This window comes from Nerophis lumbriciformis, linkage group LG33 (genome assembly GCF_033978685.3).
Source record: "Nerophis lumbriciformis linkage group LG33, RoL_Nlum_v2.1, whole genome shotgun sequence".
Lineage (NCBI taxonomy): Eukaryota > Metazoa > Chordata > Actinopteri > Syngnathiformes > Syngnathidae > Nerophis > Nerophis lumbriciformis.
The window spans coordinates 8,280,727-8,304,357 of NC_084580.2; the positions used below are offsets into that span (position 1 = coordinate 8,280,727).

Sequence of the window (23,631 nt, forward strand, 5' to 3'; positions counted from 1 at the left end):
TTTTATACTTGTGAGTGTTAATGACACAGCTTTGCAACAGTTGATATTCTAGTTTCAAGCATGTTTTACTCAATATAGGTCATCAAATCTCAGCAACAAGCTGTAATATCTTACTAAGATAATTTAGGACAAAACCCTTAAAACAAGTAAAACACTCCAACATAAAATCTGCTCAGTTAGAAGAATTATCTTATCAGACAGAAAATAAGCAAATATCACCCTTATTTGAGATATTTAATCTTACTTAGATTTTAGTTTTTGCAGTGTGTCTGCTCTTTTACTATAAAGACAGTGAAGAATTCGTCATCAGGGCTTACTTTTGCAGAAGTTTGCTTGTGAAGCCCCCTTGTGGTGCTTATGTACACAATTGACAAGGCTTTTGCAAGAGTGAGACCAACGTTGTAACATTTACCTGTGACCTGTTTTAATATGTCCATCCATCCATTCATCCATCCATCCATCCATCTCCTTCCGCTTATCCGAGGTCGGGTCGCGGGGGCAGCAGCCTAAGCAGGGAAGCCCAGACTTCCCTCTCCCCAGCCACTTCGTCCAGCCCGCGGCCTCCTACCGGTCGGACGTGCCCTAAACGCCTCCCTAGGGAGGCGCTCGGGTGGCATCCTGACCAGATGCCCAACCACCTCATCTGGCTCCTCTCGATGTGGAGGAGCAGCGGCTTTACTTTGAGCTCCCCCCGGATGGCAGAGCTTCTCACCCTATCTCTAAGGGAGAGCCCCGCCACCCGGCGGAGGAAACTCATTTCGGCCGCTTGTACCCGTGATCTTGTCCTTTCGGTCATAACCCAAAGCTCATGACCATAGGTGAGGATGGGAACGTAGATCGACCGGTAAATTGAGAGCTTTGCCTTCCGGCTCAGCTCCTTCTTCACCACAACGGATCGATACAGCGTCCGCATTACTGAAGACGCCGCACCGATCCGCCTGTCGATCCCATGATCCACTCTTCCCTCACTCGTGAACAAGACTCCGAGGTACTTGAACTCCTCCACTTGGGGCAAGATCTCCTCCCCAACCCGGAGATGGCACTCCACCCTTTTCCGGGCGAGAACCATGGACTCGGACTTGGAGGTGCTGATTCTCATCCCAGTCGCTTCACACTCGGCTGCGAAACGATCCAGCGAGAGCTGAAGATCCTGGCCAGATGAAGCCATCAGGACCACATCATCTGCAAAAAGCAGAGACCTAATCCTGCAGCCACCAAACCAGATCCCCTCAACGCCTTGACTGCGCCTAGAAATTCTGTCCATAAAAGTTATGAACAGAATCGGTGACAAAGGGCAGCCTTGGCGGAGTCCAACCCTCACTGGAAACGTGTCCGACTTACTGCCGGCAATGCGGACCAAGCTCTGGCACTGAGCATACAGGGAGCGGACTGCCAAAATCAGACAGTCCGATACCCCATACTCCCTGAGCACTCCCCACAGGACTTCCCGAGGGACACGGTCAAATGCCTTCTCCAAGTCCACAAAACACATGTAGACTGGTTGGGCAAACTCCCATGCACCCTCAAGGACCCTGCCGAGAGTATAGAGTATTTTTTAAATTTCCAGGAGACCCGACCTCTGGTGAAGTTTCTGATGTACTGATTACCGATCCAGGACATCCAATTTTAGCATCCCTCAATTAAATCCCAACCCTCATAATGAATGGAATAACTACAGTATTATTTTATGACCAAAGCACCCGTGTTCAGCGTCACTACGGCATTAATCTGCAGCCAGAAAAAAGGATGAGCGCGCGCAAAGCAGCAGGATTTAAAAGGAGCATTCACGCAAATAATTCCAAGAGTAATTTGTCATGGCAGGATGCATTTATTTATGAGCTCTAATCCCCACTTCTACTAGATGAGTGTTAACAACATGAACATAACTATGCATGTGTTTATTCTGCATGCTGCTTTCCAGCTATTTGGACATTTCATTTACAAAGGGCAAGTACATTGATGTCATCTTATTAGACATCAATGAAGAAGTCAATTACTACTTTAGATTAGAGTAGGAGTTGGTTTTAAATTAGATGACTCATAAATTACCCCAAGCAGTTCCTATGGAATCTTCTACAAACTTTTGATTTTTAGCAACTATGATTATCCCACTTACACATCTAAAGACAACTCTCACATCTGATGCAACTGACCATCATGTTGGCAGGAGAGTCAGGTGACTAGTTCTGTTTGGTGGCCATGTCGGCAGGAGAGAATCGTGACTAGTTGTGTTTGGTGGCCATGTTGGCAGGAGAGTCAGGTGACTAGTTGTGTTTGGTGGCCATGTTGGCAGGAGAGAATCATGATTAGTTGTGTTTGGTGGCCATGTTGGCAGGAGAGAATCATGATTAGTTGTGTTTGGTGGCCATGTTGGCAGGAGAGAATCGTGACTAGTTGTGTTTGATGGCCATGTTGGCAGGAGAGAATCGTGACTAGTTGTGTTTGGTGGCCATGTTGGCAGGAGAGAATCATGACTAGTTGTGTTTGGTGGCCATGTTGGCAGGAGAGAATCGTGACTAGTTGTGTTTGGTGGCCATGTTGGCAGGAGAGAATCGTGACTAGTTGTGTTTGGTGGCCATATTGGCAGGAGAGAATCGTGACTAGTTGTGTTTGGTGGCCATGTTGGCAGGAGAGAATCGTGACTAGTTGTGTTTGGTGGCCATGTTGGCAGGAGAGAATCGTGACTAGTTGTGTTTGGTGGCCATGTTGGCAGGAGAGAATCGTGACTAGTTGTGTTTTGTGGCCATGTTGGCAGGAGAGAGACGAGACTAGTTGTGTTTGATGGCCATGTTGGCAGGAAAGAAACGTGACTAGTTGTGTTTGGTGGCTATGTTGGCAGGATAGTCACGTGACTAGTTGTGTTTGGTGGCCATGTTGGCAGGAGAGAATCGTGACTAATTATGTTTGGTGGCCATGTTGGCAGGAGAGAATCGTGACTAGTTGTGTTTGGTGGCCATGTTGGCAGGAGAGAATCATGACTAGTTGTGTTTGGTGGGCATGTTGGCAGGAGAGAATCGTGACTAGTTGTGTTTTGTGGCCATGTTGGCAGGAGAGAAACGAGACTAGTTGTGTTTGATGGCCATGTTGGCAGGAAAGAAACGTGACTAGTTGTGTTTGGTGGCCATGTTGGCAGGAGAGAATCGTGACTAGTTGTGTTTGGTGGCCATGTTGGCAGGAGAGAATCGTGACTAGTTGTGTTTGGTGGCCATGTTGGCAGGAGAGAATCGTGACTAGTTGTGTTTGGTGGCCATGTTGGCAGGAGAGAATCGTGACTAGTTGTGTTTTGTGGCCATGCTGGCAGGAGAGAAACGAGACTAGTTGTGTTTGATGGCCATGTTGGCAGGAAAGAAACGTGACTAGTTGTGTTTGGTGGCTATGTTGGCAGGATAGTCACGTGACTAGTTGTGTTTGGTGGCCATGTTGGCAGGAGAGAATCGTGACTAATTATGTTTGGTGGCCATGTTGGCAGGAGAGAATCGTGACTAGTTGTGTTTTGTGGCCATGTGGGCAGGAGAGAATCGTGACTAGTTGTGTTTGGTGGCCATGAGGGCAGGAGAGAATCGTGACTAGTTGTGTTTGGTGGCCATGTTGGCAGGAGAGAAACGTGACTAGTTGTGTTTGGTGGCTATGTTGGCAGGATAGTCAAGCGACTAGTTGTGTTTGGTGGCCATGTTGGCAGGAGAGAATCGTGACTAGTTGTGTTTTGTGGCCATGTTGGCAGGAGAGAATCGTGACTAGTTGTGTTTGGTGGCCATGTTGGCAGGAGAGAAACGTGACTAGTTGTGTTTTGTGGCCATGTGGGCAGGAGAGAATCGTGACTAGTTGTGTTTGGTGGCCATGTTGGCAGGAGAGAATCGTGACTAGTTGTGTTTGGTGGCCATGTTGGCAGGAGAAAAACGTGACTAGTTGTGTTTGGTGGCTATGTTGGCAGGATAGTCAAGCGACTAGTTGTGTTTGGTGGCCATGTTGGCAGGAGAGAATCGTGACTAGTTGTGTTTTGTGGCCATGTTGGCAGGAGAGAATCGTGACTAGTTGTGTTTTGTGGCCATGTTGGCAGGAGAGAAACGAGACTAGTTATGTTTGGCGGCCATGTTGGCAAGAGAGAAACAAAACTAGTTATGTTTGGTGGCCATGTTGGCAGGAGAGAACCGTGACTAGTTGTGTTTTGTGGCCATGTTGTCAGAAGAGAATCGTGAATAGTTGTGTTTGGTAGCCATATTTGCAGGAGAGAATCGTGACTAGTTGTGTTTGGTGGCTATGTTGGCAGGATAGTCAAGCGACTAGTTGTGTTTGGTGGCCATGTTGGCAGGAGAGAATCGTGACTAGTTGTGTTTTGTGGCCATGTTGGCAGGAGAGAATCGTGACTAGTTGTGTTTGGTGGCCATGTTGGCAGGAGAGAAACGTGACTAGTTGTGTTTTGTGGCCATGTGGGCAGGAGAGAATCGTGACTAGTTGTGTTTGGTGGCCATGTTGGCAGGAGAGAATCGTGACTAGTTGTGTTTGGTGGCCATGTTGGCAGGAGAAAAACGTGACTAGTTGTGTTTGGTGGCTATGTTGGCAGGATAGTCAAGCGACTAGTTGTGTTTGGTGGCCATGTTGGCAGGAGAGAATCGTGACTAGTTGTGTTTTGTGGCCATGTTGGCAGGAGAGAATCGTGACTAGTTGTGTTTTGTGGCCATGTTGGCAGGAGAGAATCGTGACTAGTTGTGTTTTGTGGCCATGTTGGCAGGAGAGAAACGAGACTAGTTATGTTTGGCGGCCATGTTGGCAAGAGAGAAACAAAACTAGTTATGTTTGGTGGCCATTTTGGCAGGAGAGAACCGTGACTAGTTGTGTTTTGTGGCCATGTTGTCAGAAGAGAATCGTGAATAGTTGTGTTTGGTAGCCATATTTGCAGGAGAGAATCGTGACTAGTTGTGTTTGGTGGCCATGTTGGCAGGATAGTCACGTGACTAGTTGTGTTTGGTGGCCATGTTGGCAGGAGAGAATCGTGACTAGTTATGTTTGGTGGCCATGTTGGCAGGAGAGAATCGTGACTAGTTGTGTTTGGTGGCCATGTTGGCAGGAGAGAATCGTGACTAGTTGTGTTTAGTGGCCATGTTGGCAGGAGAGAATCGTGACTAGTTGTGTTTTTTTGGCCATGTTGGCAGGAGAGAATCATGACTAGTTGTATTTAGTGGCCATGTTGGCAGGAGAGAATCGTGACTAGTTGGGTTTAGTGGCCATGTTGGCAGTAGAGTCACATGACTACTTGGTTTTAGTGGCCATGTTGGCAGGAGAGAAACGAGACTAGTTATGTTTGGTGGCCATGTTGGCAGGAGAGAAACGTGACTGTATTGTTTGGTGGCCATGTTGGCAGGAAAGTCAGGTGACTAGTTGTGTTTGATGGTTATGTTGACAGGAGAGAGATGTGATTAGTTATGTTTAATGGTAATGTGGTTGCAGTGGGGCCACAGTCAAACCTGTTGAAAAAAACATTCAGTTTGTTGGCCCACTTTTGGTCACTTCCACCTTTTCCATGACCAGAAATCTGTTTCAGGCTGGTCCACACTTCACGGATGTTATTTTGCTTCAGCCATTGTTTCAGTTTTTTGCTTAAAGTCCTTCTTATACATCCTGATCTTATATTAAAATCCCCCTGCACTTTTCTTAGCTCCTCCTTGTTTCCTGAGGTGAAAGCCCTCTTCTTTTCGTTCAGTAGGGCCTTCAGCTCAGTGGTGACCCAGGGTTTGTTGTTGAGAAAACACTGGACTAAGGTGGCTGTGAAGGCTTCCTTGACATTAGCATGCAGCAAGTCCAAAGTTTTACTGTCCCTTGTGTGGCACTTCACATTTCTAGTGCCACATTTGTGGCAATTTCAAGGATTTTTGTGCAATTGCACATAACATTTTCTAACCAAATTATTTTGTGTGGGAGTTTAAGAAGGAAGAGGTCAAGAATTTTGTCTCACAATTTGTGGGGGATTTGCTTCAATCCAAATAACGTGTGGGCGATCCGTCACAACCACAAGTGGTGGGACATTGACGTTAGTTTGTCCACTTTTTTTTTCAGTACTGTCTGTTTTGGCAAAAAGTTATTGTCACTTTTGATGACGTATGGGTCGGAACGTGACCCGATCAGACAGCAGTTGCGTCAGATAAACATCAGATTTATATCCACATACGAAAGAGGCCTGAGTTGGATTATACTGTTGATTATACACATTGACATGAAAAATTAGATACAGGTGATATACGGGGGGAAAAAATTGGAACTGACCTCTAAAGTGAACATAGCCTTCTTAAAGCAGCACTAAGTAACTTTTCAACCTTCATGAAATGTTTTCATAACTTTTGGGGATAACTTTTGACTTACAACTAGTTAAATGACACCTCTGTCATGGCCTGAGGGGGTCTGTTTCGCTCTCACTGGCACTTAGCAACTTTGAGGAGGGTGGCTGGAACCCTGCCACACAAAAAACTACAAACGTGCTGACTTGCTTTACAGCATGTGCCACTCTCCATTTCCCCATTCGTTAAAAAGACAAAAGTTGATGTGAACGCTTACGTGTCGCCAGAAAGCTAAAAGAAGAAGAAGAACACCTATGTGCAATTACTGCTATCATGGCCAAAGCTGCAAAACAACCAAAGAAACGAAAAGTTTGTCCGAGGAGACAAAAAAAGAAAAAGGGAGGTTACTCGGATAAAAGAACGGTCAAGGATCAACATTGGCCCGGCTTTTCCTCGCTGGCGTGAGCTTAAAAGATGAGGAGGGATCTTTGGTCAATGCTGCCTTGGCTCTGTTCCTGCTAAACCAGTAAGTGACTTTCGATGCTCAAATCAAAAGGATAATGTAATGTTAGCAATCAGAAATGTGTGTGGTAGCAATAAATAGCCACCAGTTTGATAGTTCGCTGCTCCACACTACTTCCTTGGAAAAAAACTCACCGGCCGGTCTTTCTTTGCTCCGGACCTCCATCCGCTCCGACACGTACTTGGTAGTAGTAGCGTCATGTTTGTAACACAATCCAAGATCATTGCTTGATAGTGTTTGCTATTTATCATCATCATAGCCATCAGAGTCGTAATATTTGTAATCTGTGCAAATATTTCTGCGGACATCAAGTCAGTTTGACGCCACATGCCCTCGTCCTCATGGGAAAGGTGGTCTTCCTTCTGGCAAAACAGTACCACTTAGGTCCATTGGCGCCGACAAAATCATACATCCATCTATCCATCCATTTTCTACCGCTTGTCCCTTTTGGGGTCGCGGGGGGTGCTGGAGCCTATCTCAGCTGCATTCAGGCGATAGGCGCGGTACATCCTGGACAAGTCGCCACCTCATCGCAGAGCCAACACAGTTAGACAGACAACATTCACACACTAGGGTCAATTTAGTGTTGCCAATCCACCTATCCCCAGATGCATGTCTTTAGAAGTGGGAGGAAGCCGCAGCACCCGGAGCCCGGGGATTGAACCCAGAACCTTCGTATTGTGAGGCAATTGCCCTGTTCCACTGACAAAATCAACCAAAACTGAAAGTTCTTAAGTGGAGCTTAAAGTTAGGGTTATGGTTTATTGTTTAAGTTGGCTTTGATATTTTTACATTAAATGTGGACAGAAGCCAGCAATATTTTACATATTTCTAGTGATTGGATGAATTCCTCTTTCTACTCAAATCATCTTGCAAAACAGTCTGTCATTTCTTAGTCTAGCAATAATAGTCACTTTGAGTTAAAGTTAAAGTACCACTGATAGTCACACACACACACTATGTGTGGTAAAATTACTCTCTGCATTTGACCCATCCCCTTGTTCCACCCACTGGGAGGTGAGGGGAGCAGTGAGCAGCACCGGTGGCCGCGCTCGGGATTAATTTTGGTGGTTTAACCCCCAATTTCAACCCTTGATTCTGAGTGCCAAGCAGGGAGGTAATGGGTCCCATCTTTAAAGTCTTTGGTATGACTCGGCCGGTGCTTGAAGTCTGACCCACAACACAATTTGGAAAAAAACACCAACACATAAGGCATGTTGATTTATTTTTTTCCCCTGTCAGTGAAAAATGCAGACAAATACAGTAGTAACAAACACAAAAACAAACACATGATTTTTAACGATACAAAACACAGCATACATTAGTCCCTTGCCAGCATGTACTGGCGCTTCAAATAAAAAACAAAAGCAAAAAAAAAAAAAAAAAGCTAAATCTTTAGAAGACTACACAGATAGCTGACCTGGTGACTAACAAACATTTCCTGACAGACCATAATAATCTTAGAGAAGCAGAGGGGCTGGTCAGACATGCACAACATGCAGCTGTTGTGTGCATGCAAGACAACAATGTTCATCAAGTTGGAATATTCAAATGCTACATTTGAAAAAAAAAAAAAAAAACACATTCAAACTCTTATTTTTCATTTAGTCTTTACAATGAAACAGATTTTCCTTGCCACACAAAACAAGAGCCCGGCCTGCAATACATGAAAGCTATGGACACAATATTTTCCTGTGTTGAACCATATATGCATACAAAAGTAATCAACGTGTATCAATCAAGCAAAGCTACATGTCAGAGAGTGCAAAAACAGGCAGTCCAAGTCAGAACAGAAATTACTTCAAACGCACAGGTTCTGCAGAAGCTTTGAAGACAGTCGTATTTACGAAATGTGACCACTAGAGGGTACTGTTGGCTCACACAAACATGCTGGGGAGAACAACTGTGAGGACTCTGTACTATATATACTTTTTATCAGTGCATTCCTGTGATCAGAAGGCACCTGAAAGGGTTTTTAAATTACCATTATTATTTATTTTTTTAAGGTGCCCATTTGACAAAGAATGAGTCAAAAATACGTTGCAGTAAGATGTCGGGCATTTTATCAAAATATTTGACTTTTTAAAAAAAAATATGTATGTTGCATTTTTATCGAAGGGTTGAAAGGTTTAAGGCCTGTCGCCATAGCCAAGCCACTCATGGAGGCTGCATATTGCTAAGCGGTAGGGGTCAGAGGTCAAGCTGAGGGCCATTTAGAGACGCACACATAACCCAAGCTAAAATCATGCAAAAGTCAGGAGAAAGCATTTTAGGGAGGCTCAAAGGTGGACAAAGGCGCAACACAGATGACAACACAGAGACTTCAGCTCAGGTATCTCGCTGCCACGCCCTCTCTATATGCTACATGTCTATAGATCCACTCCGTCCAGCGAGCGGCACCACAGTCGCCGTTGAAAAAAAACTCCCTCTTGCACTTGTGAAGGAGCGTCGTTTCCTCAGGCACTCTCGTCCACCGTTCCTTCTCTTGCTTTTAAAACGGGCTTCCTCTTCATTGAGATCACATGTTGTGGCAGATAATGCTAGCAACCAATCAGGCAGGAAGCCTGGGCTCAATCTTCAGTGAGAGGTCATAGAGCGTGTCTTCATCCATGATCAGAGTCTTGTCCAGAAGATACTGGGTCACCTAAGGAAGGGAGGACACTTACATTCTGTTCCCTAATGCTCAATGACTTGCAGTTGAACCATTAGGCCAGTGTTTTTCAACCTTTATTGAGCCAAGGCACATTTTTTGCGATTAAAAAATTCGGAGGCACGCCACCAGCAGAAATCATTAAAAAACGAAACTCAGTTGACAGTAAAAAGTAATTGTCGCAATTGTTGGATATAACTTTAAACCATAACCAAGCATGCATCAATATAGCTCTTGTCTCAAAGTAGGTGTACTGTCACATCACGCCGTGACTAATTTGGAGTTTTTTGTTGTTTTCCTGTGTGTAGTGTTTTAGTTCTTGTCTTGCGCTCTTATTTTGGTGGCTTTTTCTCTTTTTTTGGTATTTTCCTGTAGCAGTTTCATGTCTTCCTTCGAGCAATATTTCCCGCATCTACTTTGTTTTAGCAATCAAGAATATTTCGGTTGTTTTTATCCTTCTTTGTGGGGACATTGTTGATTGTCATGTCATTTTTGGATGTACATCGTGGACGCCTTCTTTGCTCCAAAGTAAGTCTTTGCTGTCGTCCAGCATTCTGTTTTTGTTTACTTTGTTTTAGTTTCGTTCTACATAGCCATCCCTAAGCTTCAATGCCTTTTCTTAGGGGTACTCACCTTTTGTTTATTTTTGGTTTAAGCATTAGACACCTTTTTACCTGCACTATGCCTCTCGCTGTTTCCGACATCTACAAAGCAATTCGCTACCGGCTGCCACCTACTGATATGGAAGAGTATTACATGGTTACTCTGCCGAGCTCTAGACAGCACCGACACTCAACAACAACACATCATTTGCAGACTATAATTACTGGTTTGCAAAAAATATTTTTAACCCAAATAGGTGAAATTAGATAATCTCCCACAGCACACCAGACTGTATCTCACAGTGGTTGAAAAACGCTGCATTAGGCAACTATGTTGGTGCTTCATAGCTGCACTGGTTCAAAATTTTCAAAGATTATTACGGTATGTCGTGGGTAGGTAGGGATGGGTGACCAATTTGCTGCCGTTTTTAAGCACCAACTGAATTTCATCAGCACTACCGGTTGTCGATTCACAGAAAATCAAATGGTGTATATGTTCTATACATTTGTTGCATGTGAAGCCACGTCCGGTTGCTGACTAAACACCGGCTCAAACACTTGGCGAGGAAACTCAAGCGGACAAGACAAACTGTTTCTAGGGAATGTTGCAAGTTTCAATGCCAGCAAAGCTAATTTGCCTGATAGAAAACACTCGAACGTACAGTACAGGCCAAAAGTTTGGACACATCTTCTCATTCAATGCGTTTTCTTTATTTTCATGACTATTCACATTATGTACTTAACAAAAAAAAGGTGAAATAACTGAAAACATGTTTCATATTCTAGTTTCTTCAAAATAGCCACCCTTTACTCTGATTACTGCTTAGCACACTCTTGGCATTGTCTCGATGTGCTTGAAGCACACCTGTGAAGTGAAAACCATTTCAGGTGACTACCTCTTGAAGCTCATCGAGAGAATGCCAAGAGTTCATAGTTTTGATGCCTTCAGTGACAATCTACAATGTAAATAGTCATAAAAATAAAGAAAACGCATTAAATGAGAAGGTGTGTCCAAACTTTTGGCCTGTACTGTACATTAAGGCTCTACTTTTGAAAATGCATTAATTTGATACAAATTTAATTGACAAATGTAATTGACATGCTTCCGCTTAGCATTCACAATTTTACATGGAGATTTCAACATCTACCACAAGATTTCAACATCTACCACGAGATTTCAACATCTACAAATTTGGTAATGAAAACTACAACTACAGTATTTTTCGGACTATAAGTCGCAGTTTTTTTCATAGTCTGGCCGGGCTCCAGTGCGATTTATATATGTTTTTTTCCTTCATTATGCATTTTCAGCAGGTGCGACTTATACTCCGGTGCGACTTATACTCCGAAAAATACGGTAAGTTACAATCAACAAGCAAGTGTGTAATGAGCAAAATACTTACAGTATAAAGATTTTGTAGGGCACAACATGAGATTAAACTGGCACATTAAGCTTCATGGCATAGGCTACTTTGCAGCTGGGCAACACACCGTCGCATATACTGCCATCTAACGTCTTGGAACTGCAACTGAATCCAAAGTCTACTACTGTATATTACTGGCAAATGAGACTCAGAAATATAACAAAACAAGATAGAACAATTGGACAGCCCAATTATTGTAATCAGCTCATTTTTAATATTACATTGAAAAAGTAGATTATGTTAGATCCAATATGGACTGGACTCTCACACTATTATGCTAGATCCACTCGACGTCCATTGCACTGGTCGCCTGGGGGGTGGTGGGGGTTCTCATTGTCTTCCCATTGGGTTGAGTTTTTTCTTGCCCTGATGTGAGACACTCGCGATTTAAGGCTATATAAGTAAACTTTGATTGATTATTGAACAATTGACATTTACAAATGTACCAACATTTAGTACCATTGAGTACTGGTATCAATTCCCATGTACCGGGGATTGGTATCGTAACGGTTCAAATGTGAAAGGTACCCATTCCTAATCGTGAGTTTGTCAAATATCATGGAGGATTTAATAGAAAGATACTGTATTAATTTTCAACTATTTTAAATTAGTTTCAGAGGTCTTGGATCATTAGCAGAGCTCCATGCTCAATATTTTAAGATGTGTATTGAAGCTTGATTTGTGGTGGGCGCATGCAGGGAGTCAGATCCTTTAGCTCGGGGTGGGTCAGAGTCAGAGGAGGTTGGGTTTTTTTTACCTTCATGGCGTTGTGAAAACACAGAACTTCAAAAGCTACCATTTGAGCGCCTCTTTTCTCAAAAAAGTGATGGAGATGATGGCATTTTCTCATGTTTGGTGCCCATAAAGGGGGCACATATTATTAGTAAAACAGTTATAATCAGGCTTAATGTGGCCCTGAACAAGATTTAGTTTGTGGCCCCATTTCAGTTTTTAAAATTACTTCTTTTTTATAATAAGACTCTTAAAGGAACCCCAACACAACCCCACCCTAAAGTCACCACCCCACTTACGCGCACTCAGTATGTTTACTTGCACTAAAAAAATAATTATTGACTTAATTTGGTTAAAACGATTTGCTAAAACACACGTAAAAACCTTAATGACTTTTTAAAGAGATTACCATATCTAAAATGACGTGATTGTAAACTCGTTCCCTCTTGCATGTATGCACATCCATTAATCGCTCATAGTATCAGTGCCAGTCTTGTCAGCGTGATAACCCAAAAGAACTGTGGACGGCGCACTCCATCAGCAGAATGCCCACAATATATACAAGTTTACGTTTCATCAATGGTGGGGTAACTTGGCCCTTTAGGGGGGCTGAAGGCCCCTTAAACTATTCTTAAACACCTTTAAACTATTTGGTGTTGGTTTTACTTTTTTTTTAAATTAACATAAAGTGGCCAGAATGTGAATTTTGTAATAATCATAAAATCTGCCATTATATGATTATGAGTCTGTCAAGTTTCCCTTTACTTCACACTGTAAGGTTTGCTGATTTGTGTAAGATTATCATCAGTGGATAACAATAATATAAAAACATTTATTCAGTATTTTTTAACTTTAGAAAGTTATATGGTTGAAAACGATAATGACGCCAAAAAACATAAAAAAAAGATGGGAAGTCCTCAAAGGCTTATTTTGAAAATAATTTTGTTTATAGTTTATATGCAATCTGTTGTTGTGTTCCCTAATTTGAATGTACATAAATGAAGGTGTGTGTTGCTGAGTCCGACTTGGACATAATCTGGACTGGACATAAATGCTTATTTTGAAAATGTAATTTTGTTTATAGATTATATGCAATCTGTTGTGTTCCCTAATTTTCAGTGTACATGAATGAAGGTGTGTGTTGCTGAGCCCAATCTGGACATAATCTGGACTGGACCTGGTTGTAAGAACCCTTTAAACAATCTAATTTCATTGACAACCTGGTCTGGTGAAGATAAGATCATTAAAAAAAAAAAATAATAATAAAATAAGATAATAAATAAAAAACGTTTTCTTGAATAAAAAAAGAAAGTAAAACAATATAAAAACAATTACATAAAAAATAGTAATTAATGAAAACGTTAGTGGACCAGCAGCACACACAATCATGTGTGCTTCAAGGACTGTATCCCTTGCAGACTGTATTGTTCTGTATTGTAGGAACCATACATTTGATAACAGAAAGAAACAAACCCTTTTGTGTGAATGAGTGTGAATGAGTGTAAATGGGGGAGGGAGGTTTTTGGGGTTGGTGCACTAATTGTAAGTGTATCTTGTGTTTTTTTATGTTGATTTAATAAAAAAAACAAAAATATAATATTATAAGTGCATCTACAGGGTAAAAGACTTCCCTTTCTATAAAATCAAGTGACGCCTTTATTTGGAATTTTAATCAAGGGTCCTTGAACGCACACCAGTTTGTTCTACTACACGCAAAAAGGAAACTTAAACACAACTTTGTCCGACGCTGCTACAAATTATAGTGTTACCTTTTTTTCATCGCCTCGTCTAGATTCCCAAATATTGGCACTATATGCGAATGCTTAAAGGTGAGCTTTGATGATGTTATAAAGTCTAAGTTGACTGAAGCGCTCCATGTTTGGTTTACTACCAGAAGGAATGCACCATTTTGCATGTTTGCAAGCGGGTGTAGGTACACACACATTCCTAATTTGATTCAAACAACCCTATTACTTTGACAGAAAAATTGGTTGATTATGAGTTAGTCTTTTTTTAACTAAGAAAAGAAAGCTCACAAAAGCCCAGGCCATGATCATGTGCCCTCCCTAGTGGTTGTGGCCCTGAACATCCACATTGAGTTTATGCCCTGGTTATAATATTAATGATACCTTAACTTGATGTTCTATCCTGTAGGGGGTCTGCTGGAACTGTCGTATCTCTCTGATGATGTGTGAGATCTAAATAAAGGTAGGTGTCAGATTAACTAGAAAAACACATACGTGCACACGCACACAAATGCACACGCAGGAGGCTACCATCCTCATTTTGGAGAAGTTGACCAGCCCCTCCTCTGTGAAGTTGGGCGTTCCCTCCTCAATGAAGGCCAAATCTGTCAGGTACATTCCCAGGTAAGGGACACATGGGGGGTTGCAGCTGAGGGGGACACACATGAACAGTGTGAGGGGTACGCCAGGACATTTTGTACGCTGTGAAGAAGCTAGAAGATGTCTTACTTTTTTAGGGTCTCCCTCAGATTCTTGAACCTTCCCTCTGAGGATACTGTCTTCTGCAGTTTGTCCATCAGCGCTTTTGGCTGAGACCAGCAAAAGGACACATTTTTGAAAAAGAACCATCTCACAAACTGCGGCCTCCGCACTCGTAGACACGGGGGCTTTGTCCGCTTCAAATATTAAACACCACACCTCAAACAAATGCTTCACGTTATTCCCCCCTGTGAGACAGTGTGTGTGTGTGTGTGTGTGTGTGTGTGTGTGTGTGTGTGTGTGTGTGTGTGTGTGTGTGTGTGTGTGTGTGTGTGTGTGTGTTCTTGTATTGCTACCATCAACAAGGAAAAGTACATTCCATATGAGGACCAGTGAACAAGTTAGGACATAAATCATGGTCCCAATACGGGAAACCATTGCATCTCATAGGGAATGTCTAATTTGGACCCCTGGTGGTGAAATCTATCAAAATTAGGGTAGTCCCAAAAAGGAGGGATTTTTCAAGATGACTGTGAGTCGGTTTTAAAAGTGCTCTCCCTCTGGTCAACATATGAAATAACAAGTGTGTGTAAACATTTGAAGTGCTCCCCCTCTGGCCAACATATGCGATAACAAGTGTGTGTAAGAAATTAAAATGCGCCCCCTTTGGCCAAAATTACTTCTTTTTTTTAAATAAATAAATATATATATAGAGACATACTGTAATAAATTAAAAGTAAATAATGAAGATTAAAAGACAATTACCAACAAAAATCCCCCCCCCCCCCCCAAAAAAAACCAACAACAACTAAAAGCAGTTTTTTTCTCACAATGTGTCGACTTTTTTCTCATAAAATTGGGAACAATTTCTTTTATCCTTTCTGTTTCTGTAATACTGCAATATTTTCTCATAAAATTATGACTTAATGTAACATTATTCATTTTTAATGCAAAATGGTGACATTTGTCATATAAAATTCTGACTTTTATCATAATCTTGCCAATTGTTTTGTTGTTCTTGTAAAACAGTGAAATGTTTTGAGTAAAATTGTGACAAACTTGGCCAAGTAAAATTCCGATTATTATAATATTGCCAAAATTTTAAAGTGTTCTTATGAAATTGTGACTTTTTTTGAGTAAAATTACGACTCTTCTCATAAAATTGCCAACATTTTAGACTTGGACTTCTTTTGTATTGTCATTAAAATTTGAACTTTACAGTACAGATAAGAACGAAATTTCGTTGCATTAGCGCATGGTAGTGCAGGATATAAAAGCAATAAGGTGCAGATATAAATAAATAGGTTACTGTACAGATAAATATATTGCACTTTTTCATATGCATCCACGTTTATGAATGTATTTTAAGCTTTTCTTGTAAAATTGCGACTGTTATTGAGTGAAATTCCAACTTTTATCATAGTATTGCACAAATGTTCAGTTTTTCTTGTAAAGTTTTGACTTGCGTTTAGTAAAATTCCGACTTTTATTATAATACTGCCAAAATTCTAAGTTTTTCTTGTGAAATTGTGACCTTTTTCATGTGAAATTGTGACCTTTTTCTTGTGAAATTCCAACTCATTTTTCGGAGGTCTCAGAAAGGTAACAAATACAAGAATGTGTGTGTGTGTGTGTGTGTGTGTGTGTGTGTGTGTGTGTGTGTGTGTGTGTGTGTGTGTGTGTGTGTGTGTGTGTGTGTGTGTGTGTGTGTGTGTGTGTGTGTGTGTGTGTGTGAGTGAGAGTGAGAAGTGGATCCCTTAGTGTTCATTAGAATTAGACCAGAAGCTAACGTTTAAACATGGCAGCTTATTGTCTTTCTGCCTCTTTTCTAATCACATCCATTCTTCCCCCTGGGGGTCCACATCTTTGTACCCGACAACAAAATGAACTTGTTTCAATAATCCCTGCAAAGGTTAATGTTTTGTTTGTTTACACCTGTTTGGGAGATGGATGTCCGGCTACCTGCTTGCTGACTTTAGCCCAGGTCTTCTTCAAACGATAGATAGCGCTACGGTTGAGTGCCGACGTGATCTCCAGGACGCCGTTGTAGTTGTTGAGACAGCGGCAGATGTCGGCCACGGCCACCCACTTCTCTATGGAGCTGGCTCTGGAGCCCACATCTGTGTGGGTCATAATCTGCGACGCCACTAGGTTACTCATCTAGAAATTTAAGCAGTTCATGAAACATATTGTTACATTAAAGGGCCCATAGCGTCCAGATCTGACAGATTTCTCATAATATCAATTCATTTTTGAGTAATATTGAAATAACTGTACTTGGGACGCCATTACCCTCACGTTCCATCGCCAGACTCGATATGACTACAATTACACTGCAGGCCAAAGTGGACCAATTCAAAATTAGATTTTTTTTTTCCAGCTGACTGTTTTGATTACAAGTGTGACCTTTATCAGACTTCAGTATAAATGCGCACAGGTCCCAATGTGACCCCAATGTGGCCTCCACGTTACTTGTTGAAGTTGAAGTTGACCGAATTCCACAAACAATTCCGAACAAGGAAGTCGCTACTACTACTGTTTCGCAAAAAAAAAAGGGCCGCCACACCTTTAAAATGAGGGTTGTTATGTGAAAATACATTAAAGTAATACAATGTATGAATGGATATGTATACAGTGTAATATATTTGGGAGGGTTTTAATTTTTTTATGATTGTCAAGTAGAGGAGACACGGACATGAGCGTGGATCTACGTTAGCTATATTTTTCAATTCACTTACGTAAACAACTTACGCAATGAACATAACATGTAAGCAAATATGCCACAGCATACACATCATTTCTGGTCTTTCAACAATCGCTATTTCTTCAGAATCAAAGTATACTGAGCCATCATTAAAGTTAAAGTACCAATGATTGTCACATACACACTAGGTGTGGTGAAATTTGTCCTCTGCATTTGACCCATCCCCTTGATCACGCCCTGGGAGGTGAGGGGAGCAGTGGGCAGCAGATTTAACCCCCAATTCCAACCCTTGATGCTGAGTGCCAAGCAGGGAGGTAATGGGTCCCATTTTTATAGTCTTTGGTATGACTCGGCCGGGGTTTGAACTCACAACCTACAGTTGCATGATTATATAGTTTATATATATATATATATATATATATATATATATATATATATATACATATATATATATATATATATATATACTGTATATATGTCTTAATAAGGTTATCCAAAAAATAGTGCTCGATACCGTAGTAGTATATATATATATATATATATATATATTTTTTTTTTTTTTTTTTTTTTGCAATCAGGTTGCATTTCTATGTAGACTGCAGTCACATTTGAAAAGATCAGATTCCAATCAGATTTAGACTACCTCCTGATGTGGCACACATTTGATGCGATAAAATCAGATTTGAAGCACTCTGGAGCGTTGAGACTGGCAAAAAATATCAGATTTGGTGTGCAGAGTAAACGGACCCGGTGTGACGTCATCCACAGAACTGGACCTATTTCCCATCATAGACAGTGTGGATAAAGGCATGTAAAACTATTTTTTTGATCACTTAATTGCATGTGATTACTTCATAACTTATATGGTTAACATTACGGCCAAAAAATATATCTAAAAGAATCACCAATTCCAGACTTCCCTGCTCTTCCATCTCCTCTTCAACAGACACCATAGCCTGTGTTTCCTCATGCAACTTGAGGAACGCTTCAGTAGAAGAGGACACAAAATACAATAGTAGTTGCTTACTTTTTCTCTCCCCCCCCCCCTTTGCGCAAGTTCTGACTGAGTTTTTCCTCCTCGTATGGTGCTCCTCATTTTCACGATCGCATTTGGCTAGAGTCTTTTACATATTTTTCAATCCAAACTCCGACCAAAACCCTTCCTCTTCAAAGTCAAAATCATTAAAATGATTGCTGAAAATAACTCTCCTCTCGATTGGTCCATCCTGTTTTGTGCGAGTTAATTTGACAGAAAAAGTCCATACTTTCCGCAAATTCCCATAATTTCGAAATGTATGCAGGCTGACACCTTCTTTAGTAGTATTGCTAGAATCTGCAACAATGCATCTGGCTGACATATTTGGTAATTTTTTCAAATTCAGCACAAAAATATTGTGGTTCTGGAAGAAGATGCTACCAAAACACATACTATGCAATATGAAATTGCCTCCAGTCTTCTGTAGGTGACATCAGCAGACTGATGCAGTCCCGTCCATGTTTTGGGGCTTGAAGTGGGCGTTCCAAAATGGGCTGAAATATGTTAAAAAAATAAGCCTAAAATCCCTACTGCCTATTTTGGGTAGAATTTTAACCGTAGACATCATTTTTATTTTCAGAACTATTAAATAAGTGCAAATGTTGTCAGCAATAGAGGGGCCTTTTAATACTTTTCTGACTGTGTTATGAAAAACACTCACGTCGTTAAAGTGTTGACTTGTTTTCATGATGAATGGTGTCCTTTCTGTCTTATCAAACTTCATCCAGCCTTGGCCCAGGAACTCTCTAAGTGAGGGCAGATCAAGATATTCTAATTACACTTTGACCTCGCGGGCTTGAAAATGCAGACGCAGCATAATAGATTGCAGCCAACCACGGAGATGCTTACAAGCCTTGAAATGGGGGAAATCAGTCGGAAGACCAATAATTTTCACCATCATTTTGTCTGTGTCTTCATTTGATTTGTCATTTGTAAGCGCTTTTAGGGCAAAAAAGCAATATCTTACCGGTCCACTGATACATTGCAATATATTGGACATTACAAGGTACAATAAGAAATATTTACTAAGCAAACCGACAACACCGAATTAGTTTCAGCGTGTTTAAAATAATAACAATATATGTGTACTATAGGTTTTACAACTGAAAACATGTAAAGTAAACGAAACACAAACTTAGGGTTAAATACTGTGTATAAATTTATACTATATAGTGTACGACTTGATAACAGTTGAGGACTTACTCGTAAGGAATGCTCCTGAAGACGATGTGATCCAGCAGAGTGATCTGCTCGGCCAGCTCCATCGCAGAAAGGGACTCGAAACACTCCGCCTTTGGACAGTCTGCCTGAACACACATATGAACACACAAACAGATGCACAATGCAGGAGTAAACGTATAAAACAAAGCTGTTGAATTCTAGGTTGACTGTGTGTTTTTTCACCATCTGTAGGATGTCTTCTATCCTCATCTGGGCGTCATCCTGCTCGTCTTGTGAAAGAGCACTAAGGGATTTAGGAATATGGAATGAAGGTTCGGTTAAATGGTTACAAAGTGTAAGGAGTTACAGAAAAATATAGTAGGGTTTAAAACAAGAGCAATATCACAGATGTTGCGTTTGCTAAGATAATAATGCCTTAATAATCTAAATGTAATATGCAGTGTGTGTGTGTAAGTTTGTGAGTGTGTGTGTGTGAGAACCTGAGTATATTGGCAGTGGCTTTCCTCTCCTGAGGCAGAAGGTCAGGATCTCGGAGGACTTCCTCCAGCAGACAGATGACTGACATCTTTAGTTCTCCATTCATTTCAAAGTCCTCATTGCACAAAGAAGAAGTTGAACGTCTATGAGTCATCTTGCCATTTTAAAAGAAGTAAAAGTTAACCAAAAGGTCATTTTCTCTTAAGCTGGGGACGGCGTGGCGAAGTTGGGAGAGTGGCTGTGCCAGCAATCTGAGGGTTCCTGGTTCAATCCCCACCTTCTACCATCCTAGTCACGTCCGTTGTGTCCTAGCGCAAGACACTTTACCCTTGCTCCTGATGAGCCTGGTTAGCGCCATGCATGGCAGCTCCCGCCATCAGTGTGTGAATGTGTGTGTGTGAATGTGGAAATAGTGTCAAAGCGCTTTGAGTTCCTTAAAAAAAAGGTAGAAAAGCGCTATACAAGTACAACTCATTTACCATTTACCATTTAAGCTATTCTCCAAAAGAAAAAAAGAAAAGAAAACTGACGTTGAGATATGTTGGTGACATTGGTTATTCATTCATTTGTCAAACATTTATGTATTTATTCATTCATTATTTATGATGAATAATTATGTGTAATTCCATTCAAATATGTTCAGGATTCATTGTTCACACCCACACACATATATATATATATATATATATATACACATACATACATAAATATATATATATATATATATATATATATATATACACATACATACATAAATATATATACACAATTTTATATATATATATATATATATATATATATATATATATATATACACATACATACATAAATATATATACACAATTTTATATATATATATATATACACATACATACATAAATATATATACACAATTTTATATATATATATATATACACACATACTGTGCATATATATATCAGTGACGTGCAGTCAGGGGAGGCAGGTGAGGCGGAGCCTCACGTACCATCATGGAAAGAAAAAAATTTTAAAAAGAAAAAAAAAATAATTAAATTGTTATATGTATCCAGTGATTATACTATAAAGTTATTTTCCATTTAACTTCACCAGTTTTAGATTATTTTTATTCAAAATCGCTGAATTTTCACATTTGCCGTTCAAATACTGAGAAGTGACTTGCGGTGAGTCACCAGCCAGTTGAGCCTCGCCATGGATTGCGTAATGACTCGGCTAACTGCTGGCCTGCTCTGCAGTGAGACTGTATCGCTATATGAATTATATTATAAATTTCCATAGTTTAGTTAGCTGAGGTATATAATGTACAGTGAATTTTGTCAACAACTGTATGTGTGTAACGTATTTCTTGTGCTGAGCAATCATAAAACGGCTGCGAAAATGCACTGGGTGAGGCTCGCAGTAATCCCGCCTCCTGGTGGTAGAGGGCGCTAGTGATCCCAGAGATCATTCTTGCGACTACTCGGCTGCAGAAAAAGTGACAACAAGCAGCAACAGTTAGCGATCGTTTATTTTTTACTCTTGCCTGGACTTTTAACATGGAGGATTACATATCTAAAATAAAACAGTTTTCTAAACTGAACTTTCAATCGAAGCAGGAGGTAATACTTAAAGGAAGATCTCCATCGAGACAGAGAGCCTTTTAAAACTGAAGAAAGATAAGGAAGACTTCTATAAACAAGTTATCGATGCTTTTGTTCAGAAGGAGTGGCGCATGGACTCCATTTATAAGTAAAGGTAAGACCATAATAACGTTTTTTTTATTAAATGTGCTTTTTTGTGTGCTACAGTTTGTATGTGTAAAGTTAAAGTTAAGTTAAAGTACCAATGATTGTCACACACACTAGGTGTGGTGAAATTTGTCCTCTGCATTTGACCCATCCCCTTGATCACCCCCTGGGAGGTGAGGGGAGCAGTGGGCAGCGGCGGCGCCGCGCCCGGGAATAATTTTTGGTGATTTAACCCCCAATTTCAACCCTTGATGCTGAGTGCCAAGCAGGGAAGAATGCTGGTATGAGCTTTTAAACATAACCCGTTAACTGCTGCCAATAAAATGGTGAATAAGATACTCTTTAGGGTTCATATGTTTGTAAATCTGACTGTGATGAAGTCAGTGCCTCACCAGCCATGAACCTCACCGCACGTCACTGATGTGTATATATATATATATATATATATATATATATATATATATATATATATATATATGTGTGTGTGTGTGTTCTATTAAATTATTCGCTTTCCTCCTCTTTTTGAATATCCTTTTTTGCATTACTTTATATTTTTGTCTTTTTGATCTAGCATTCCTTTTAAAATTTCGCAAGATTTATTTTACATTAATTGTATGGTTTTATATCCATTGAGCATTCATTTTTACTTTGCATTATTATGTTCACAATGCATCTTTTTTAAATTATTAAAAAATAATAAATCAAAACTATATATTTTCCCATTCTTCTTTTTTTATTTCTTAACAAAACTATTTATTTAGAATTTTCTTTAAATTTCTTTGTATTCTATGTGTTATATCCTATTTATTTTTTCCTGTTATTACCATTCATCCATCCATCCATCTTCTACTGCTTGTAAGTTGGGTCGCCCAACTTTTTTTCACAACATTTGCCCTATCCTATTGACTGATTATCAGTCACTGCTGGTAAATTGTTGATTTAACCTCTCGAATCATCAGTTCCTTCTTCTTTGTCTTGCCTTTTATAACTCCTTCCTAAAGGTCATCTGTAACAAGCTGATTTGGCCTTTAGTATGAGATGTGTGTGTTGGTGATAGGAGGCATAAATATGAGACATATGGCTGGCCCCCAACATAGCGTTATTTTATGGTGAGGAAAAGACATAAAGCAGATCAATGTGGTTGGACTAAAGAGCCGTGATATTGAATTCATTAGAAGAACCCATGATCCAATTGACTCTGCAAGTCAGGATGATGCTACAGTAGTAGTGTGTGTGTGCACTTGAGTGAGGGCAGCAGAGACAAACGGAGCAGCTTTAAATACACATTTTCTTCATCCGATATGCAAAAAGGAGGAGTGACAAAAGAGGATATAATCAATATTGTGAAAAACGGTAAATCCAAGACCTCAACTAATTGCAACGAAATTGATATGGAAATGATAAAGAATGTTGTTGAAGAGATTTCAGAACCTTTAACATATATCAGCAACCTATCATTTCAAACAGGCAAATTCCCAAATAAAATGAAAATAGCAAAAGTCGTACCGATTTATAAGACGGGTGACAAACACCAGTTTACAAACTACAGACCTGTTTCTCTACTTCCACAATTTTCTAAAATTATTGAAAAACTGTTTAACAACAGATTAGACAAATTCATATATAAAAACAAAACACTCACAGAAAACCAATACGGAATAAGAGCCAACATCTCAACATCAATGGCATTAATTGAAATAACGGAAGAGATCACAAATACTATAGATAGCAAAAAATGTGCTGCTGCAGTGTTTATGGATTCAACAAAAGCATTTGACACAATTAATCATAGCATCTAAATAAACAAATTAGAAAGGTATGGAATCAGAGGGTTGGGTTAAAGCTACTTAACCAACAGGAAGCA

The 23,631-nt window shown here is 40.4% G+C and overlaps 1 protein-coding gene across 4 annotated transcripts in view; it reads right to left on the reverse strand.

Annotated features, from left to right (window-relative positions):
- Window positions 1-7,744: 7,744 nt before the first annotated feature.
- The window catches only part of LOC133575874 (ras-specific guanine nucleotide-releasing factor 2), a 131,641-nt gene continuing 115,754 nt past the window's right edge, over window positions 7,745-23,631 (reverse strand). For 3 of the 4 annotated variants that reach the window (XM_061928764.1, XM_061928762.1, XM_061928765.1), the window contains 9 exons: window positions 20,046-20,158; window positions 19,789-19,849; window positions 19,588-19,691; window positions 19,046-19,130; window positions 16,607-16,804; window positions 14,675-14,754; window positions 14,477-14,594; window positions 14,330-14,398; window positions 7,747-9,436 (listed from right to left, as the gene is read on the reverse strand). In XM_061928764.1, coding sequence (XP_061784748.1) covers window positions 9,344-9,436; window positions 14,330-14,398; window positions 14,477-14,594; window positions 14,675-14,754; window positions 16,607-16,804; window positions 19,046-19,130; window positions 19,588-19,691; window positions 19,789-19,849; window positions 20,046-20,158 — 921 coding nt within the window. In that variant the 3' untranslated portion in view covers window positions 7,747-9,343. Of the gene's footprint in view, window positions 9,437-14,329; window positions 14,399-14,440; window positions 14,595-14,674; window positions 14,755-16,606; window positions 16,805-19,045; window positions 19,131-19,587; window positions 19,692-19,788; window positions 19,850-20,045; window positions 20,159-23,631 lie in introns of all 4 variants that reach the window. The other variant, XM_061928763.1, reaches the window with a different exon arrangement.